The sequence below is a fragment of the Pristiophorus japonicus genome, chromosome 20 (genome assembly GCF_044704955.1).
Source record: "Pristiophorus japonicus isolate sPriJap1 chromosome 20, sPriJap1.hap1, whole genome shotgun sequence".
NCBI lineage: Eukaryota > Metazoa > Chordata > Chondrichthyes > Pristiophoridae > Pristiophorus > Pristiophorus japonicus.
The window spans coordinates 11,764,317-11,785,172 of NC_091996.1; the positions used below are offsets into that span (position 1 = coordinate 11,764,317).

At 41.7% G+C, this 20,856-nt stretch overlaps 1 protein-coding gene across 3 annotated transcripts in view; it reads left to right on the plus strand.

Annotated features, from left to right (window-relative positions):
* camsap1b (calmodulin regulated spectrin-associated protein 1b) overlaps positions 1-20,856 on the plus strand; it is a 137,527-nt gene that overhangs the window by 92,724 nt on the left and 23,947 nt on the right. For 2 of the 3 annotated variants that reach the window (XM_070863751.1, XM_070863753.1), the window contains 7 exons: positions 5,085-5,226; positions 8,346-8,485; positions 9,529-9,625; positions 9,916-10,087; positions 10,390-10,481; positions 12,421-12,505; positions 16,827-19,416. In XM_070863751.1, coding sequence (XP_070719852.1) covers positions 5,085-5,226; positions 8,346-8,485; positions 9,529-9,625; positions 9,916-10,087; positions 10,390-10,481; positions 12,421-12,505; positions 16,827-19,416 — 3,318 coding nt within the window. The remainder of the gene's footprint in view (positions 1-5,084; positions 5,227-8,345; positions 8,486-9,528; positions 9,626-9,915; positions 10,088-10,389; positions 10,482-12,420; positions 12,506-16,826; positions 19,417-20,856) is intronic. The other variant, XM_070863752.1, reaches the window with a different exon arrangement.

The following is a 20,856-nucleotide window of genomic DNA, read 5'->3' on the forward strand; positions in this document are numbered from 1 at the left end:
CTGTAAGTGAGCCACTAACATTCTACTTCTACTTCTGTCGTATTCCATTCCGTCTAATTCTAACATAACAGCAATAAAGAACAAAACATTTTCTGATATCTATTTGACAGCCATCTATCTAATTACATTTATTTCTGGAAAAGCCATTGAATTTTTTTCAAACATCTGATTTGTTTTTTTTAACCTGGACTCACCATTGAATTGTTAGGCAGTCAAATAGAGTACCTGCCATTACAAAAAGGATCCATAGCTGAATAAAAAAAACCTCTGAATTTAAACTATATATAATGTCATCCCATTTTAAGAGTTCAGAAAGTAAGTTTTATTTTCAAAGTGCAGTGCAGTTGGAGGTGATAACCCATTAGAAACAATTGTTTTATACTACAAACACAATGGCCGGATTTCGCGGCCAGTGGTGAACAAACAGCCCAGTGCCCTCTATGGAGCATCTGGGACTTTTGTGAGCAGGCCAAGTAACCGTGTATCTCCTTAACCAATCAGATTGAAAAATCATTATTGAGCAGCGCAGAGTCTGAACTAGGAAGTGTCGGTTAGAATACTGAAAATAAAGAGAGGGAAAGGAGATTGGATAAGAGACAGAAAAAAGTTTTTTTTTTTATTTTTTTTAAAGTTATTTAGTTTAAAAAAAAATCTCCAACATTAATTAAAATCTGAAGGAATGAGACTCCACATTTGTAAAAGTTAATTTTCAGTGCCAGAGAGGTTGTTTGGGAGTTAAAGGGTAATGGACAAGCCCTAACTTTTTCTGGCGTGTTTAGTTTGTATATATTGGTTAAGTACAAGCAACTTCACGTCGTTCAATGTATTTGAATGGTGAGTCAGACGACGAGATACCGTTACCGTGCAGCTATTGGAGGAGAAGGGCATCTCTGACAGCAGCTTCCGGCTTTAACTGCACAAGTGCGGTTGCCGGAAGTTGCTGTCCGATTTACACTTTAATAACGGTGAGCACTGCTGGCCTTGCCACTATTTCTACCGCAGAATCCAAGCCAATGTTTTTTTTATCTGTAACTATTAATATTTGTCACTTACACAGCATGGGCTTCATGTTACATTGTTCTGACTGGTTTCATTGATTGGAAAGTGATTTGTTGTTTATTGCTGAAAATATCAGGACACCAGAGAACACCATTGGGCTTTCAGAAATGATTGCTTGAAAAATGCAATGTTCTTGTTTTTTAAGCACTAAGGGAAAGCATATTTTATGCTTTGGATGTAGTATGTAAAATTAGTATAATATACAGTTTCGAACTGAGTGGAGAACATTGAATTAACAAATGAGGGCATTGTGAATCTGCTGGAATATTTAGTAGATACTTTGCCATATGTGTATTCAGACTACAGGACTGAATCCTATTGCTAGGTATCTGGTCGTTTCATTGTAGGATGTGCATGTGCTTAAGTCCTCTTACTCAGCATTGTCCTTTTCATTTTTGTTGTGGACATGGAATCATTCAGCAGGACGCTAGGAACTGTCAAAAACCCTCATAATTACTCCAAAGTACAACGTCCCTTCAGATGTAATAAAAACGAGTGCCGCTAGTGTAAAAATATAAAATAAGACTATGCCAGCAGTCTGCTGTGGCCTTTGTTCACTGGCTTCTGCATAGCTTACCATACAATGTTGTTTTTGAAATAAAGGCAGTTGATCTGATCCATGTTTGTATAAAATACTAAACATGGAAAATATATCCAGTGAACTTACTAACAGTGATCAGTTAGTCTCCAAATCTTAGGATCAGTACAAAAGTCTCTTTCTTTCATTTCTCCACCCCCACCCCCCAAACCAATTTCTGTCCATTTCAAAACTGCACCCCCCCCCCCCCCCCCATTTATCTCATACATGCTTTAAGTTTGGATAAGCATGAAGATTTTTGACGTTCCATTTTACACAAGCTTTCTGCATGTCTTTGTATCTTTCACCGTCTTTCCATCTTTTTCTGCCTTTCCTGTCTTCCGTTCATGTTAGTGTGATCTGATGCATGCCATAGCTCACTGCATGTTGGAACCAGAAGAATATGCTCGGGTGGTACAGTATGCTTCTTCATATCCATGAAATATAATGTGCATAGAAACCTCTGGCTTGAAAATCCTGAATTTTGCAGTTTCTGCAGTAGCTATAGTAAATGTGTAACCAGCCAGCGCATCCAAGATTTTTATATTCGTGAAAATTAATGCAAAATCTATTTCTGAAAAATTATTGTGGATCTGGAATAATCCTGACTTTTTTGAGGTGATATCTCTTTTGCGCCCAGTGGAAATTTTTATTCAAACTTCGTTAAACCAGTCCCATTGCCCTATTATTAGTTATTGAAGCTCTGATTCACAGTGAGTTTAAAATAATAATTGTATGTTTCATTGATACCCCATTGTCACATCATTGTCTGTTATCCAAGAGCAGCAAACCACATTGGTGCAAGTATTTATAACCTTACTTAAATGAGGTTGCAAAATAAACATTAAAATAGATACGCATAGCAGATCAGTTAATTTATGTATTTGTAGAAAGTCTTGGGCAGCTGGTCATGCATTTATAAGGATTTGGTTGCATGAGCACTTTTTTAACTGTTCTTTTCAGAAGCAGTGGTATAACTTTTACTATAATTGTCCATAGGTGTAATTTAAAAATAAACAGATGATCTGTTGATTCAATGCATTGAGTTTGACAAATCCAGTTGCCTAGAATTGATTCTTACCGTTTGCTAATGTACGCTGTAGCATTCTAACAAGCCAACAGTCGCACCAACAGCAGTTCCCACTGTTAAATTGCATATGATTCCTGTTACTGGTTAATTACAGACTCAAATATAATTATTTGTAACTGGGCTAAAGCTCAAGTTTGGTCATGAAATCAAGTGCCTTTAAAAATAGCTGCAAACGTCTTAACTTTAATAGCCTTTTAGGTTCATTATCTCTTTGAGAATTTTTCTTTGAAATATGGGTGCAAAGCAGATTGGCACTGTTGAGTCTCTAGCTCCATCAAGCCAGGAGAGATGAGTTAATATGTACGTTTCAAATAACGTCTTCAGTGAAGCAGGCTAGGTTAGTAGTATCTCACAGCTACATAAACTCCTCACTTGTCAGCAACTTTCCAGGCTGCTAATATTGGCATTTGCTGCTTAAATAAAATTTCTAGAAAAATGTGAAAATTGATCACATCATTTTCTTCTGTTTTAAAGAGCAAATGATAACAAAACTTGTTTGAGGAATTTGGTGTAGTGGTTTCCACTATTAAAAATCTTTTATCTGTTTCTCCCCTCACTTATTTTGTTATTTTGGTTTGAAGAAGAATTGATGTGCTGTACTATTCAGTTTTTTTTTGAGTAAATGTGACCGTTTTAATTTGGCTGATAGTTGGATTATCCATTCTCCTTTGTACTCTGAATCTTTGGGATCTTATCATTGGAATTGTAAAGGAGAGAGAACTAATATGCTGCTGCTGTCAGCACACCATTTTTGTGCTCTTATGCACTTCTCTTGTTGCATCAATAAAAGGCTGTATCACTGCCATTTCTAAGTGGTCAGTGCAATCAACACGATAGGACATAACTATAAAAGGTAGCTTATAGCAAAATAGCTTGCCCTGATTCTGGATAAGTACTTTACATCCAATGAATTACTTTTGAAGTACAGTCACGGTGAGTTGGGCAAATGCAGTAGCCACTTTGTGCTCAGCTAAATCCTACAAACAGTAAATGAGTGTTTTTGGGGGTTACTGGTTGAGGGAAGAATATTGACCAGGATGCTGGGTGAACTCCTTGCCCTTCACTGTTAGAGAACTTTTTATGTACACCTGAACTGGCAGGTGGGCATCCGTTTAATGACTCATCTGAAAGATGATGCCTCCAGTACTACACTGAAGTGTCAGCTTAGATTATGTGCTCAAATCCTGGAGTGAGGCTTGACCCAATGTCTTTTTGATTCTGAGGCATACCAACTGTGCTAACATCTAAGCTGTACATTGGTATACTAGGCACTCCCAGACATTCGGCCTGCATTCTTCTTTATGTAGTTGAAGGACTGAGTTTTTCAATTTGTTTTTAAACACTCAACACTTTCCTTTTTAATATGTAGTTTTGAAATTTGATTAAATCGGGTCAGCAAATAACAAATAAGGAATTTAACTTGCACAAAAGGGCTTGTTCTGTCAGCCCCTCCTTCAGCTATACTTATTTTTATTTTATGGAGAGGACTGCTTATGGAATAATGCAATCAATTTATTAAAATAGCTGATCAGATTGCCACGAACAAATTTTACACTTATTGTGATTACAGGGTATAAAAAAAACTCTCAATTATGGGCGGACCCTTCTAATTCCAAAATATATATTGGCAATGTTGATGTGAATAAACTGGCTTGATTGTATTTTGTGGGAAATGGGATGAAGAAGAGAGTCTCATTTGACCAAGCTCAATCACGCACTTGCTGACGAAACACCATCTGCTAGCATCATTGGTATTGAACAATACTTGCTAGTAGTTTGTACCTAAAACAGTTTTTTTTTCTTTTGAGGGTTATATAGTAATATGCTTTTGTTTTATTGAAATTTCCTTTTAAACAACTTGTGCATCTCATTCCTGGATAAAGCACTGCTTGAATATTTCCCGATGGAAACATTCATTGTATTGGAGTCAAAGATGTTAACTTTCTGCTTTCCTCATTCCATTTTGCCTATAATGGGAATCCTCTGTGCCACTTAACTGTTAGGTTTTCTGGAATGGCCATTACACAAAACCAGACCCAAGTTGGCTTGTAAGAAAGCTAGTCTGTAGACTCCATTTTTTTAGAGACACCTGTTTAGAAACACTTATACATGATTTCCTTTATTGCAAAACCTTCTGAATGTGTTCACCAACATAACCTCTTGCATATCCTTAGTTTCGTGTTAATTAAACAAACTATTGGGAAAACACTTTTCCAGAAAGGAAATCCTGAAGCTATACCATCAGCTGGTCTTTGCAATAAAGAAGTTTATTGGGAAGGGGATAGAATACAGTATATTAATACATAGGGACAACTGCAATGCTTTTTTAAAAAAAACTTATCTTCATTTTTGTGTTAGGTCCGTTATCGACGAGATCACCCCTTGAACAAGCAGTTGCCATTTTTTCCTTTAATGGAGGATTTAATGAGGGATGTCTGTGATGGCTGTTCACTTCTGGCAGTTATTCACTACTATTGCCCGGAGCTCATGAAATTGGAAGGTATTTGTGTTTAAAATTATGCAGTTTATTGGATAACATCTTTTTCTGTTGTTCCACAGTGCAGTTGTACCATTCAATTTTGCAGGTCACATTCTATCTAAATATACTTAACTAATTGCATCTTCAGTACTCATTTACATATAAAAAGCTTAAACCACACGCTGAAACCATCTCAGTATTCTGAAGCATTTTGTATCCAGTATTTATCCTTCTGTATAATGGGATGCATGTTGAGGACTGGAGGTGTATGCAAATTAAGAGTAGTGTTGGTGTTAGAACTCACACTAGTTATGAATCATGATTTATTTTGTATAAACCACCAGTTCCAGTGCTGGTTCTGTTTACACAGTATGTTTCATTTTACACTTAATTTTTTTTTACTGCTTTTAGCCAAGCTAAGTAACGGTATTGAGAGGTTGCAGAACTGAGCACATGGTGATGTGGCAAAGAGGCTAAAATTGGTGAAAGAAATCTTAAGCAAATGTTCAGATGGAATACACAAGCAGATAAAAATGAAACCCCTTCTGTCCCCATAGTTTGACTAAACTAATCCCTTGTTGGCACGAGAGACATTTTACATGTTTTGTACTTAGAACCTAATTAGTTTGTAATTAAGATTATTGCAAATTCAAAAGCAAAATACTGCGGATGCTGCAAATCTGAAATAAAAACACAAAATGCTGGAAATACTCAGCAGGTCAGGCAGCATCTGTGGAGAGAGAAACAGAGTTCACGTTTCAGGTCGACGACATTTCGTTAGAACAGAAAGTTCCAATTAATGGCCAACAGTAATTTTCTAAAGCCGAGATGGTGATATGCATTATATAAGCCCACTGACTCCCATAGCTACCTGGACTACACTTCCTCCCACCCCGCATCCTTTAAGGACTCCATTCCATTCTCCCAGTTTCTCCGCCTCCGTCGCATCTGCTCAGACAACACCACCTTCCACACTAGTACCTCTGACATGTCTTCCTTTTTCCTTAACCGAGGATTTCCTTCCGCTGTGATTAACATGGCCCCCGACCAAGTCTGTTCTATTTCCAGCACCTCTGCTCTCACCCTTTCCCCTCCCTCTCAGAACCACAACAGGGTTCCCCTTGTCCTCACCTTTCACCCCACCAGCCTTCACGTTCAACGGATCATCCTCCACCTTTTCCGCCACTTCCAGTGCGAACCCACCACCAATCACATCTTCCCCTCCCAGCATTCCGAAGGGACCGCTCCCTCCGCGACACCCTAGTCCATTCCTCAGTTGCCCCCAGCACCCCCTCTCCTTCCCACTGCACCTTCCCGTGCAAGCACAGGAGATGCAACACCTGCCCTTTTACCTCCTCCCTTCCCACTGTCCAGAGCCCCAAACACTCCTTCCAGGTGAAACAGCGATTTACTTGTTGTACTTTTAATTTAGTATACTGTACTTGCTGTTCATGATGTGGTCTGTTCTACATTGGGGAGACCAAATGCAGATTGGGTGACCGCTTTGTGAAACCGGTCTGTTCAGTCTGCAAGGGTGATCCCAAGCTTCCGGTCGCCTGTCACTTTAATTCCTCGTTCCACTCCCACTCTGACTTCTCCGTCCTCTGCTTCCTACATTGTTCCAATGAAGCTCAATGCAAGCGTGAGGAACAGCAGCTCACCTTTCATTTAGGCACTTTACAGCCTTCTGGACTCAACATCAAGTTCAACAATTTCAGACCATAACCTCGGCCCACATTTTGTTCCCTTTCCTCGCTTTTTTTTTTGTTGTTGCAAAAACACCTCCCACCCCCTTTTTAAAAAAAAAAATATATATATATATTTCTGTTTTCCATGGCAGCTGGTAATTATTCTGCCATTCACACCCTATCTATACTCATCTTTTGTTTCCTAACTTGTGCTAGTACCATCTCAATTCGGCTCATCCATCCCCATTGCCTCTCAAATCTCTCCTGCTTTCCACCCTATCGCAGACCTTCCCTTTTGTTCTTTCCACCCCCACGCCACCTCCCCTTTTCAGGGCCCCAGCACTTCTTTAAGAATCTGTTACATTTCAAACTATTGCTAGTTCTGACAAAGGGTCATTGTCCTGACATGTTAACTCTGTTTCTCTCTCCACAAATGCTGCCTGACCCAGCATTTTCTGTTTTTATTTCAGGTTCCAGCATTCACGGTATTTTGCTTTTGTATGGTGATCTGCATGTTGAAGATAAGCAGCATTTATGAATCATTTATTTTTGCTTACTGTTTCCAAATTGGCAATAAATGTCTGGGATACAGGGGCAAATATTTATTTTGAATTATAAAATGATGCAGCAAAATCTAGCAAGCAGTTATTTATGAAAATCTATCAAAGATCGAGTTATAAAGGGAGATGGATTTTTTGGGGAAGTTAGGCCTAAAAAAAGAATGTAAACCCAACTGTTGCCTTACTAAAGAGATGATAACGGTCCCCTGAACAAATCATAGAGCATAATATATACAGAGCTCTCTTAAACCCTGAGTACCTGTGGATATTTCCATCCAATACCTTTGTATGGAAAAATCAAGATTTAATAAGTGTGGAAAAATCTCAATTGCAAGAAGTGGGGTTAAAAATGAAGAATTGTTACAGGTCACTAAAGCTTTCTAAGCAAGCAAATCACGTCATTGATCCCAACTTTTTAATGTGTGAGACTCTACAAATACTGACTTGCTCTCCAAGACCCACTAGTCTCAGTTTCCAAAAGAAAGCATTGTGGAAAAAGGTGCTGTCTTTGTAGAAAACATTTTTATTAGTATGCACTAGAAATAACACACTCGTAAGTGAACAATTATTGAAAAAAAATTGAATACAGAACTACCCAGGCAGACAGGAATTTGAAAGTGTCATGCACTTCATAGGATGCAGTACATCTAGTTTGAAAATAAATATCTTAGAAGAGCAGCATCATTTATTTTCAGCAAGGGCCTATCGTCCTTGAATAAAAATTTTCTGAAAAGATTTTAAGTTGATACAGTATTGATGACTATTGTCAACAGTGCAATCTAAAATGAATATTGTGTATAGATTTGTTCTTGTTTTTTAAAGACAGGATGATTTTAACATTAAGTTGACTGATTTAAATGGGTTTCTTTTTGTCATCTGTTTTTCTTCGTAGACATTTGTTTGAAGGAAGTGACTTCAATTGCAGACAGCTTGTACAATATTCAGCTCCTGATAGATTTTTCACACCATTATCTGAACAGAAGTTTCTATCTCACGCTAGAAGATATGCTGTATGGTCCTTTAGTGTTGAAGGTAAGATCTAGTTAAGAATCCCCATTTGATAAGATATTTAATGAAATTAGCATGATTGTATCTATACATGCTGAGGTGGTGCTTTCAGGAGCACGCACTTCCGCCCCTCCCCAGGAAGGTCTAGAAATAGGGGGCATAAAGGGGTTATCTCAGGCTAAGGGGTCGGCCATTTAGGTCCGAGATGAGAAATGTCTTCACTCAGAGGGTGGTGAATCTTTGGAATCCTGTACCCCTGAGCGCTGTGGATGCTCAGACATTGAGTATATTTCGGACTCTTAAGGGAGTCGAGGGATATGGGGATCAGCGGGAAAGTAGAGTTGAGGTCGAAGATCAGTCAAGATCTTATTGAATGGCGGGGCAGACTCGAGGGGCTGTATGGCCTACTCCTGCTCCGATTTCTTATGTTCTTGTGAAAATTGATATATTTTTTTAATGTATTCTCTGTGGACGACACTGGCAAAGCTGTATTTTTATTGTATATTCTTAGTTACCCTTAGAGGCTCGTGGTGGGATTTCTCTTTGAATTACTGTAGTTCTTGTGGTGATCGTTCTCCCACCCTGGTCTATGGTATTTTTGCCCCAGGAACAATAAAGAATGACGGCAGTACATGTCTAAGTCAGGATCGTGTGTGACTTGAAGGGAAACTTGGAAACGATAGTGTTCCCGCAATGTTGCCGCTCTTGCCCTTCTCATTGGTAGAGGTCACGGTGCTCCAATGTGCTGTTGAAGCAGGCTTGGCGGGTTGTTGCAATGCACACTGCTGCTACTGTGCATCTTTGGTGGAGGGAGTGGATACTCAGTCCAGTGGAAGGCTGCCAGTCAAGCGGATTGCTCTGGCCTGAATGTCATGCAGCTTGTGTTGTAGCTGCTTCCATCCAGGTGAGGGGTCAGGAGTGAGCCACTTGTGACCCGTACGCTGCCTCTTCCTTGCTTTTATAGCCTTGGTGATGTAAACTTATCTTTTCCCATAGTCAGTAATTCTACTGCATCCTTGCAGAATATAATAAAACACGTGTGTGTAACACAGCTTTCTTATTTTTAGCCGAATGTTATGGTGTTCATTGCTGAGTTATTCTGGTGGTTTGAAGTTGTGAAACCTGACTTTGTGCAGCCAAGGGAAGTTCAAGAAATCAAAGATGGTAAGCTTTTCCAAGTGATTGACCCAGTTCCTCCTCTTGTTTTAAAGAATGTAAATTAACCATAATTCATTACATTATGACAGTTTAGACTGAGTGGCATTTTCTTGAGATCACATGCCATTTTGTGTGCTTAATCCCTGGCCAAACCAGAGCTTAAATGTCCAAGCAGACTACATAATTTCATAATGGGAGTCTTTTTAAATTGATCACAGACTTTTGGACTTCAGCTTAATCACAAAGGAGAAAGGTTCCCAAGTATACTAATAATTGTATCTGCATTCTCAATCCAGCTAAAACACTCCTGCAACAGAAGAGCTCTCGCCCACCTCTTCCGATTTCCAATGCAACAAAGCGGAGCTTTATGGTCAGTCCAGCAAATGGTCCAGGTGATGTGCCATCACCCGTTCCACAGAGTAGCCCAGAGATTGGAACCAGGTACTGCCTGCATCCTGAAGAGTTTGTGTAAGTCTGTCTCTGTCTGTCCTCTCCATCTTGGCATGTCCTGCAGCAACTTTGGGTCCAATGTTACCTAAAATCATACACGTGGGTAATTCTGTCCGATCTACTTTTCTGTGCTGTTAATCATATCTGGACTTGTGTCTACAGTGTTATGATATGTAGCATTTAAATAGTTATAATTAGAATGCATGGAAGAATTAAAGATCTAAATCATTTTCCCATCTTTCATCAAACCCGACTATTTATATTTTGCGCTAAAAAAGCAACAAAAGAATTCTTCTGACCGATCTTTTTATTTTTTATAGTAAAGGAAGCCCTGCCTTCAGCCCATCCCACCCGCTATTGCCTTTGAGACAGAGGCAGTATAAATCCCCTCTGTCTAGTGAAGACGGCCCAGGTAAGATGGTTGCAGAGTATACAAGCTGGAGAATGTACTAGAGAGCACAAGTAGATGAATTTTAGAAATGCTAGTTTCCTTGGGGGTTGCTGAAGACAGGGAATGCATTGCTAGTTCAATTGGAAAAGCATGGTGGCCAAGCTGATTATTCAGTGCAGTATCAACCAGCTAATTTTGTAATTGATTTAATTGCCCACTGTAAATTACTCATGTGCTTTTCCCACTGCTGTAAAACATGCATTCCAAGGTTCTTAAAAAAAAAAAATTCTAACTGGGTTACTACACTATTTTCATGTATAATGTCAGTGATTTTGATCATTTCAAAAAATCTTTCATATTTACATTTTTGTAATCGCAGAAGACTCGGGCACAAGATGAAGGACAGTGTTTTTCCCAGTGCAAAAGTTAATAGTTTCACTTTAGGGTACTCATTTGCTTTACAAAAGTTATTTTTAAGACCTTTTATAAGGTACAGCATGACCAGCTTTCAAATGTGAGGAATTTATTTGTAGGTGAAGAAGCACCTTCAGGTATAATTTTGATGCTGACCAGATTTAAATTGATATTTTATGTTAGCTTTTGATAAAAGAACCCAGACTGTCAAGTGGATGTCTGTCTGACTTGGGTGTGGTTTCAGAGACACCGGTCGCTTTCTGGTACATCGTCCAAGTGGTGGTTAATTTTGTGAGAGCCTCAAAAATGAGTTTCATCAGGCTATTCAACCACACTGGCGTCAGAGCTGAGCCCACACTGTCCTCCCATATGCATTATCAGCAAGTGTTGCTGAATAGCAGTCAGCAGTGTGGACTCTGCCTACTTTTGTTGCCTTCCTCCCTCCCAAAATCCAGGAGCAGTGAGCCCAATTCAAACACCTCTACCTCCATCCTGGCTGAGATCCCAGAGACTTGAGATCAAATCTGGGACTCCCTCCCCACCAAATGTATGGCCTACGTACTCATCAAAAAAGTCTTTGTCATCAGCAGATCATATATCTGAGCTTCTTAATAAATTGTTTCCAAAATAGTGCACAATAAATCTTAGCTGAGACCAATAAAGATAACCTGCAGATAACATAAAAACAATTCTCTTGTGTTGTTTGCCAAGTTTAAATCATTTAACCATTCTTTAACCAAAAACTATAATAATGATTTCCCTTTTAGTTACCACATACAATGGGATCAGATACTTTGATGTAATTTATTTAATTTCGTTGGTTCCATAGTCATTTCTGTATTTAATCCAATCCACTTTTATGTGTATTTTGGTTGAAGACTTAAGTACTTTCCTCAATTCTCATTTCCTGGTTATTCACCAGCAGTGTTGATATGTCAGGCAGGGAATCTGTTCCCGGGCAAGCACCAATTCTACTGTAAGGCAGCCAAAGAAAGGTTTCTTCTTCAATGCCACCCCTTGTCACCTTTGCACTGTTGCCTTGAACCCCTAGTTTCTCACCATTCCCTTTGCTCGCATCCTCACCACCTCTGGGTTGCTAATCCAGTGCCATAATCATAACACCATTGTACCCTAATGACACACCAGCTGGCATTTTAAAAGCTCCGTTCCTTTTATAAAACTAATGCCATTACTTCCTGCTGAAGTTTGAAGCGAGCAACACTTGGAGAATCGGTGCTGCAGTGTTGTAGCTCTGTCTCTGACCCAGCCTCCCTTTGTCTGTGGCTATATATGCTGGTTGTGTGACATCTGGATGTGTGTGCATACATGTGCGGGCAGGTTTGGGTGCAATATTTAACGTGTTTCAAATGTAGAGTCTGTTGGATATTTTTGCTATAAGTTAAGTTGGTGAAATAAATTCAATAGACAGAATAAACCAAAAAATGCCCCATATTCAGAGCGTAGTCATTTGAATAACTTTAAAAGAAATTGCGCAGTAATGAGTTTTATTTGCACTATTGACATTCTTTTTATTTTTAATGTTTAGATACTCGACATCGTTCGAATTCCCTAACTCGAGTTGACGGGCAGCCAAGAGGCTCAGTGTTGGCTTGGCAAGAAAAGAAACCAAGGTAAATGCAGAAATACTTTAATGTAACTTGTTTTCTTTATTAGTTGATGTTTGTCTTGATTGAACTTATCGGTAAATGGTACTTCCATGATTCAATGATACTAGATTTTGTATAAAATATAAACAAAAGACCACAGCAACCGGAAATGTCAACTAATTACAGTTAAAAGCTGTCGGTTAACCTAAGTTTTAATCTATTTTTTAAATTTGTCACCTAGTTATTGCTCTTTCTTACATTCTGCCCTTGAGTTAGCCTTATTCATCTTGGCTCTTCTGAACGGGTGAAATATTCCAGGCTAGGGGCAGATGCTAAAAAGGCATCCCTAATGGCTCAGCAAGTTTAGGCAAGTAGCCGAACCATATTGACCAGACAAGAGCCGAGTTAGCTGCTGTCCTCCTTGGGGGTAGGCGTGCTGTAATTGGCCTCAGTGCCCATATGCTCGGGAGACTCAAGTCAGCATGAGTTTCCACTCCCGATTGCTGTTCAGCAACTCCTTCTGGAAGTGCATGTGTGTGCACATTAAGAGAGCATCGGATTGGTCTCTGCTGTGGTGTCCCTGTGGTTGAACAGCCTGCCAGTGGTCACTGCCAAAATGTAATGCGTAGATTAGTGAGAAGTGTAAAAATTAAAATAAAAAAGATCTGCAGTGCTGCCTTCTCATCCCTCTTTAGCATGCTTTCACTTCCCATCCTTCAATCTTAAAGAATGTACTTTCAGTGGTCAGGTTATGCTCGCTAGAATAATGGTAAATTAACACCACACTAAATAAAAATGCCTAAATCTATAGCTGGAGGGCAACACTGGCTAAAATATGACACACACAGAACTGCAGTGTAACAGAGCAATTTTGCGCATGTGCTTTTGAAAATTGGGCATGTTTAGTTTGCAATTTACATTCACAGGGTAGGGGGTTTAATGCATATTTGTCTTGTGACATTTTGATTGCTTTAGGATTAAGAACATAACATAAGAAATAGGAGAAGGCCACTTGGCCCCTCGAACCTACTCCACCATTCAATAAGATCATGGCTGATCTGATCTTGGCCTCAACTCCACTTTCCTGCCCACTCCCCATAGCCCTTCACTCCCCTATAGTTCAAAAATCTGTCTTATCTCCACTTTAAATATATTCAATGACCCAGCCTCCACAGCTCTCTGGGGTAGAGAATTCCAAAGATTCATAACCCCTCTGAGCAAAGAAATTCTTATTTTAAATGCATTAATTTCTAGTTTTAATGCAGTTAGTTGCAAGGGGAGAGGAGGCATGTAGGTTCACAAATGTTTTTTATTTTGAGAAAATATTCTTAACTTGATACTGAATTCTTAAATTGCTGATGGCTATAAGGTCAGCATGGGTACTGTTAATGTACAACTACAACATGCCACTTGGTGTTGGAGCCACAGATATAGATAGACTTTTCATAATGAGATCTGACGTGGCAGATATCCAGCACTCCGGTAAGCAAGGCAAATAAAGATTTCTCCCAACAGCTCCGCGAGCCAAGGTAATTACTGCTGACAATTACTGTAGGTGGGGTGGATTTCCTCTTTCCTGTAACACAGGCATTCTCTAACCTAGGTGCCGAAAACAAATTCTGAGATGGATCAATTTTCAACTTCATTTGGTATTTGTCACTTATTAGTTCCAGTGTATTGTTATAGATGAACCCCTTTCGAAAAGGTGCAACTTATAAATCCAGTTTCGCAGCAGACTTTTATTTCAGTCTTCTGGCTCCCTCTGCAGCACACACTGAGCAAAACGAACAAGCTCTGTGGATTTGAGAAGATGAAACATGTTCCCCAAAGGGCCCAGTTAGTCACAAAACTATGGCTGAAATAAAAGGGCTGTCATTAACCAGTTCAAAATCTTAATTTTGAGAATTTGTGTATTTCCTATCAGTATAATGGCCCCAAGTTTCCACATGATTTGCTCCTAATTTTTTGGAGCAACTGGTGTAGAACGGAGTATCTTAGAAATCGGAATTCTCGTCATTTAGTTTGCTCCAGTTCTAGTCAGTTAGAACAGTTTCACTTTGTAACAGAATTTTTTTTTCAAAAGGGGGCGTGTCCGGCCACTTACGCCTGATTTCAAAGTTTCGTCAGTGAAAACTTACTCCAAACTAACTTAGAATGGAGTAAGTGAAGATTTTTGTACGCTCGAAAAAACCTTGTCTACACTTTAGAAAATCAGGCGTAGGTTACAAATCAGGCGTAGGGAATGGTGGGGGGGGGGGTTTAAAGGGAAGTTTACAAACATTAAACACTTCAGTTTTACAAATAAAGAGCCATCATCAATAATAAATGATAAATACATCAATAAATCAATTTAAATAAAATGAATAAGAAATAATTTTTTTTAAAAAATCAATAAATAAAACATTTTCTACTTACCGACTGCAGCACCGGGAGCCCTCCAACAGCGTGCTGGGATGCCCCCCCCCCCCCACCAGTGTGTCTCTGTCAGTGTCTCTATCTCTCTGTCTGACTGTGTCTCTCTCTCATTCTCTGTCTGTCAGTGTCTGTGTTTCTGACAGCGAGGGGGGGGGGGGAGAAGGGGGAGGGAGTGGGGGGGGGGGGGGGAAGAAGGGGGAGAAAGATGGGGGGTGGGGGGGGAGGAGATGGGGGGGAAGGAGATTGGGGGGTGGGGGGGGAAGGAGAAGGGGGAGGGAGGCTGAACGGGCCGGGCCGGAGACTTCGGGCAGGGCCCGTCCCCAGCACCAGATTTACAGGTAGGTGACGTTGGGTCGGGGGGGTGGGGGGGGAGGAGATGGGGGGGAAGGAGATTGGGGGGTGGGGGGGGAAGGAGAAGGGGGAGGGAGGCTGAACGGGCCGGGCCGGAGACTTCGGGCAGGGCCCGTCCCCAGCACCAGATTTACAGGTAGGTGACGTTGGGTCGGGGGGGTGGTGGGAGGGAGGTCGGGTCGGGGGGGAGGGAGGGAGGTCAGGTCGGATCCAGTCCGGGGGCGGGAGGGGGTGGTGGGAGTCAGGTCAGGTTCACTCGGGGTGGGGGGGCCGGGTCGGGTCCGGGGGGATGGTGGGGGGAGCGGGAGTTGGGTCGGGTCCAGTCGGGGGGGGGGGGGGGGGGGGGGAAAGAGAGAGTCGGGTCCGGAAGCGGGAGTCGGGTCGGGAGGAAGCAGGAGCTGACCGTGGGAGGAGCCATATTCACACAGCCCCAGTGAGGCTATTGGGCCAGGGCTAGGGGCTGTGTGCTTCGGCCCCTCCCACACAGTTTCGGGCGCCTGGAGCTACTGAACATGTGCGCCCACTGTAGCGCGCATGTGCAGAGGTCCCGGCACTGTTTTCAGCGCAGGGACCTGGCTCCGCCCCCTACAGCTCCTGCTGTGCTGCGCCGAGGGCCAGAGGACCTGCAGGGAGGTGGAGAATACGGAGGGTTTTTTTAGGCGCACTTTGTGGCGTGAAAAACGGGAGTCCAGGTCGGGACTGCGTCGTTCTAGGCGTGGCTCGAAACTTGGGCCCAATGTCTCTGCTGAGAAATTGTGGGCCCAAAATTGGCCAGGAGTTGCTGTTTTTTTTTTTGGAGCAACTTGATTTTTCTGGAGTATCTTAAAAATCCCCATTCTGCACATTTAATTTGCGCCAGTGTAAGTGAGTTCGTTCGGATTTTTTTTTGTTTTTTTTTCAAAAGGGGGCGTTATCAGCCACTTATGCTTGCTTTGGCTATTTAAGCCAGTTTAGACAGCTAATAGTTGCTCCAAACTAACTTAGGCCGGCGTATGTGGCCGCACAGAAAATCCTTGCGGAGAGTTAAGAAATCAGCGCAGGTAAGTACGTTCTAAAATACCAAGCACTAAACAAAGCACAAAAATAAGCATTCAATAACACATAAAAAATACAAGGAAGCTGAGAGGACCTGCACCTCGCACCAATACTTACAAAGCACATATTTCAGCATGGGGTATAACTTTGAATAAATTAATAAGATTTTAGTGATTGCCTTTACCTATTTCTGAAGTGGATTTATTTTGTCCGTCATGTAGTTCATTTTACTCTTGTATCTGCATTAAAAAGGTGCAGCATACAGCACATCCTATAGATTTGCTCCTTTTCAAAGGACTATGGATTGTAAAAAAACAATCCTTTTGATGCCTACAATGGCACCCTTCCACTACAATTAAAAAATGTAATATTGCAGTTGTTAAACCATTGCCTTGAGCTCATAATTGTTTGTAGTTCTGTATATTTTTCTAATTGTTCATAATATTCCAAATCTGATGAATACGTTTGCAAACAGTCCAACGTGTAAATGTTTATTGTGTACATTCCTTAGGTCTTATGTCTGATGCTCTTAATTTCTTTTCAGACCCTTGTCTCAGCCAACACCATTTGCCCTTCATTATGCAAATGACAGCGATGTCGATGTCGCCTCTGGAGATAGCATCAGCCTGGCAAGGTCTATTAGCAAAGACAGTCTTGCATCCAATATAGTCAATGTAACCCCTAAACATCAGTCTCAGTTACTTTCCCCAACTGCAGAAAGCAACGGGAAAAGCTTGTTGAGGAACGTGGACATAGAAGATGAGGACGATGAGGAGCTTATAGCAATAATTAAGTCCGATGGGGGACTGGTTAACAGTTCTGATCTTGAGTTACAAAGTGTTTCATCAAAAGCCACGAATCAAATATTGCCATCAAAGTTCCCCAAAAGACAGCAAAATGATACTGAATTAGCAAACCAAACTGGCAGTTTCTTCTTGGAACCTTTAATGCCTGCTGTCTTGAAACCAGCCAAGGAAAATCTCCTCATTGTTAACAAGTATGAAGAATGTGGAGAACGAAAATACAGACCTGCCTCGGCAAAGAGAATAGCTGACGGGCATTTGCCTTCAACACGCAAAAAGACAGTGAGCGCCAATGCTGAAGCAGATATTAACAGGACTTTCACTCCCATAACTAGCTCTGACTTCACAGTGGTCACTGATCCAACCACTGCAGAGTCTTTGCGGCACCTTGAAGCATCAGGAGTCTCCTTAAATAACTTTAGGCCTTTGGTTAGTAGTAGTGTCGAAGCTTCAACCCAGGAGGAGTCCGGGTTTTTTTTTCTTCATGCTGATGACGCTGAAGAAGGAGTGGATAGTACATCAGTGAACAATGCAACCACCGTAGGCAGCTGTAAACAGCGTGACACAACATGGACTGTGAATATGCAAGATTCCGATTCAGAAGTGCCAGATATGGAAGAGGCTGAGCCAGATCTAGTGGCCGATGAGGTCCAACAAGTTAGAAGTCGTTACAGCGGGGAAGAGGAATCTAAAAAATTGCACCATGATATGAAGGTGAAAGAACATGAGGACAAGGATGGTGCCAGTGGGCGCTCTAGCCCTTGTCTGAGTACAATCTCTCAGGCTAGCAGCACGTCCATGACTAGTTCCAGTATTCGAATGACCAGCTTTGCTGAACGTAAATTGCAAAGGCTCAACAGCGCTGAGGCAAAGTCCAGCGCAAGTAGCTCTCAGAAGACCACTCCAGACGGGTCAGAATGTTGCCCTCTACCCATGATGACATGGAGGCAGAAACGAGAGCAGAGTCCCGGTAGACAGACCAAAGACAGTGCGCAGATGCTGGCCTCCGAACTTATTCAGCTTCACATGCAGCTCGAGGAGAAGCGCAGGACAATTGAAGCTCAGAAAAAGAAAATGGAAGCCCTCTCTGCCAGACAGCGTCTAAAATTGGGCAAAGCAGCTTTCTTGCACATTGTTAAGAAGGGGAAGAACGAAGGGATTCCCCAACCACTTAAGCCAGAACACTTCACAAAGGAAGCTGAGCACCCTCGTCGTGAGGAAACTGTTGCTCTTGTATCCCAGCCCCCTCGAGCAGATGAAGATTTTGCCAACCAAGAGGCCAAAGAGGACTACTTAAAACAACTGGAGGAAGTGGGGCCAAAAGATCTGCGAGAGAAAATCACAGAAACTGATATCCAAGAGAGCATCGCTGCAGTTAGGCAACGGTGGCTAAAGGAATCCTCACAGGCAGCTCACGATGTCGACAAGAACAAGGTGAACTCTAATGGTGGCCTTGAGGAGGGTACGGCAGATGTTGACATGAACGAATACAACCGTTCCATTGAGAAGCTTAATGAAACTCTGAGCAACCTTCAGTTTGAGATGCACAAGCTTTCACAGCAGCAGGAACTCCTGATGAAGCTTAAGGACCAGGCTCTGCCGACCACACCACTACCAAACGTTAATCGCACCCTGCAGGACCAAAAGGTCAGACAAGCGGTGCAGATTGTGGAGCCGTTGTTGCCCACGGGGGGTAGTCCATCGCCAGCTGTGCGTAAGCAGCCACGCAGCACTCCAATGAAAAGCCCCCGTTCAGCCAGGCCAACAGAGTTAAAAGTCCCGCGGGAGTCTAAAACGCAAGGCTCTTTTCGTATCATCACACCTACACACAGTGTAGAAACTCTACCCCATTTGCGACCCTTCCCAGGTAGTAAACCACTCAAGTCCGAGACTGAGGATGTTGCTGTTGATGCTGGTGTCAGTACAGGCACTTTAGAAGGCAGGTCTTCTAAAGGTTCTGCAGAGCTTGCTTCTGAAAGGACAAAGGACACTGATGGCCTCCAGCAGGGTGAAGAAAGTAACCAGCGGGCATTGGTGCTTTCTGCATCTCAAAAAGACAGTTATAATTATTTCTATGAACAAATCAACACTGAGGCAGTAGTTAGCACCCCAAAGAAGCCTGAACACCAATCACTTAACTCTTCAGATAGCTCAGGGAAGGAGAACATTCCTATTGAGGAACAATCCAAAAACAAGGCCAACCTCATAGAAGTCGATATCTCTGAACTGAAGGCACCTGCAGAAGGTGAGGCATCTGAAAGCCATGGCATTTCCACCAGTCAGGTGATCAGCGAATCTGATCAGAAGTCTGGATTGGGCTTTTTCTTCAAGGTTAGTCATATTTAAGTTTGTAATTTCATGCAGCGACTTTTTTGAAAATTTGGTTTTCAGATGATTCACTTATCACCAGGATAACTTTTTCGAATAGTTTTACTTCAAGCTATCTATTGGAGCCATATGAAATAAGCATGTCATTTTTCTCTGTTACCAACTCCAAGACCTTTTACCACAGTATTGCCGATGTGTGTAAGTTGCACCATTATAGATGTGTTCATCACCTGCAAAGCTGAAAGTATAATTAGTGCACTCCTATGATCAATAAGTCAGATTTTCTGGTATATCATGCCATTGAACTAAATCAGGTTGACCTAGAATAACATTTTCAGAAAATAAATGGCAACGCATGGTGGAGGAGTGTTTGATTTGAATGGTGAAAGTCTGGTACACCTTTTGTAAGAGCACACTTTGTCTGTGTCATAAAGTGTAGACACTTTTAAATCTCTCCATGCCAAATAGGGATAGTTTAAAAAAAAAATCAACTACAAAAGATTTCTAATTTGAGTTACAAAGTTCAGAGGGTTTAATTTTAATATTTTCAAATTTGTATTGTGTCCTTTGATTCAATTGCTTTCTGCGTGCATTAAGAATACATGTTTAGGCATATTTTATATCTTTCTTTAGTGTGTAATCTCCACTGGAGCAAACCAAAGGTTTGATGGACTTCTGTGTATTGTGAGCTGCCTCATTTCTCTTCAGTCGGGTTTCTGCTTTGTCACAGAACTGAAATGGCTCTAACCAACACTGCAGACAACATTCTCTGTGATGTGACCGTAGTGCCGTTACCCCTCCGTGTTCTCTGTGACCTCTGCAGTCTTTGACATGGTTGTCAGATCATCCTCCTACACCTTGTCTCTGTTGTGCACTGCCTCGTTTGGTTCCACTTTATCTGATTATGGCCAGAGCATCGCCAGCAATGGCTTCTCTTGCCACTCTCCACTATTGCCTTTGTAGGCCCCCCCAAGGATCTCTCCATGGTCCCCCCTTCTTCATCTGTATGTTGGTTCTTGGCAGCCTCATCTACAGACATGGGATCAGCTTTTCACATGTATGCTGTTGGCACCCACCTCTACCTCTCCCATCATCTTTCTTAACCCCTCCACTGCCTCGATTATCCTACTGCTTGCCTTATATCCAGTCTTGGATGAGCTGACGTTTTTTCCCAAGATGAAGCCATCGTCTTTAGCTCCCGCCACAAACGCCATACCCTTGCAGGCAATTCCATCCCGCTCCCTGGACACTGTTCTCGAACCAAGGCAGGTAAATGGAGTTCAGATGCAGATCAGCCATGATCTAATTGAATGGTGGAACAGGCTCGTGGGCTACATAGCCTACTCCTGTACTTGAGTCTCAGGGCTGAACCAGACTGTTGCAACTATTTGACCCATATTACCTACTTCCACCTCTGCCCATCTTGTGCTGAAACCCTCATCC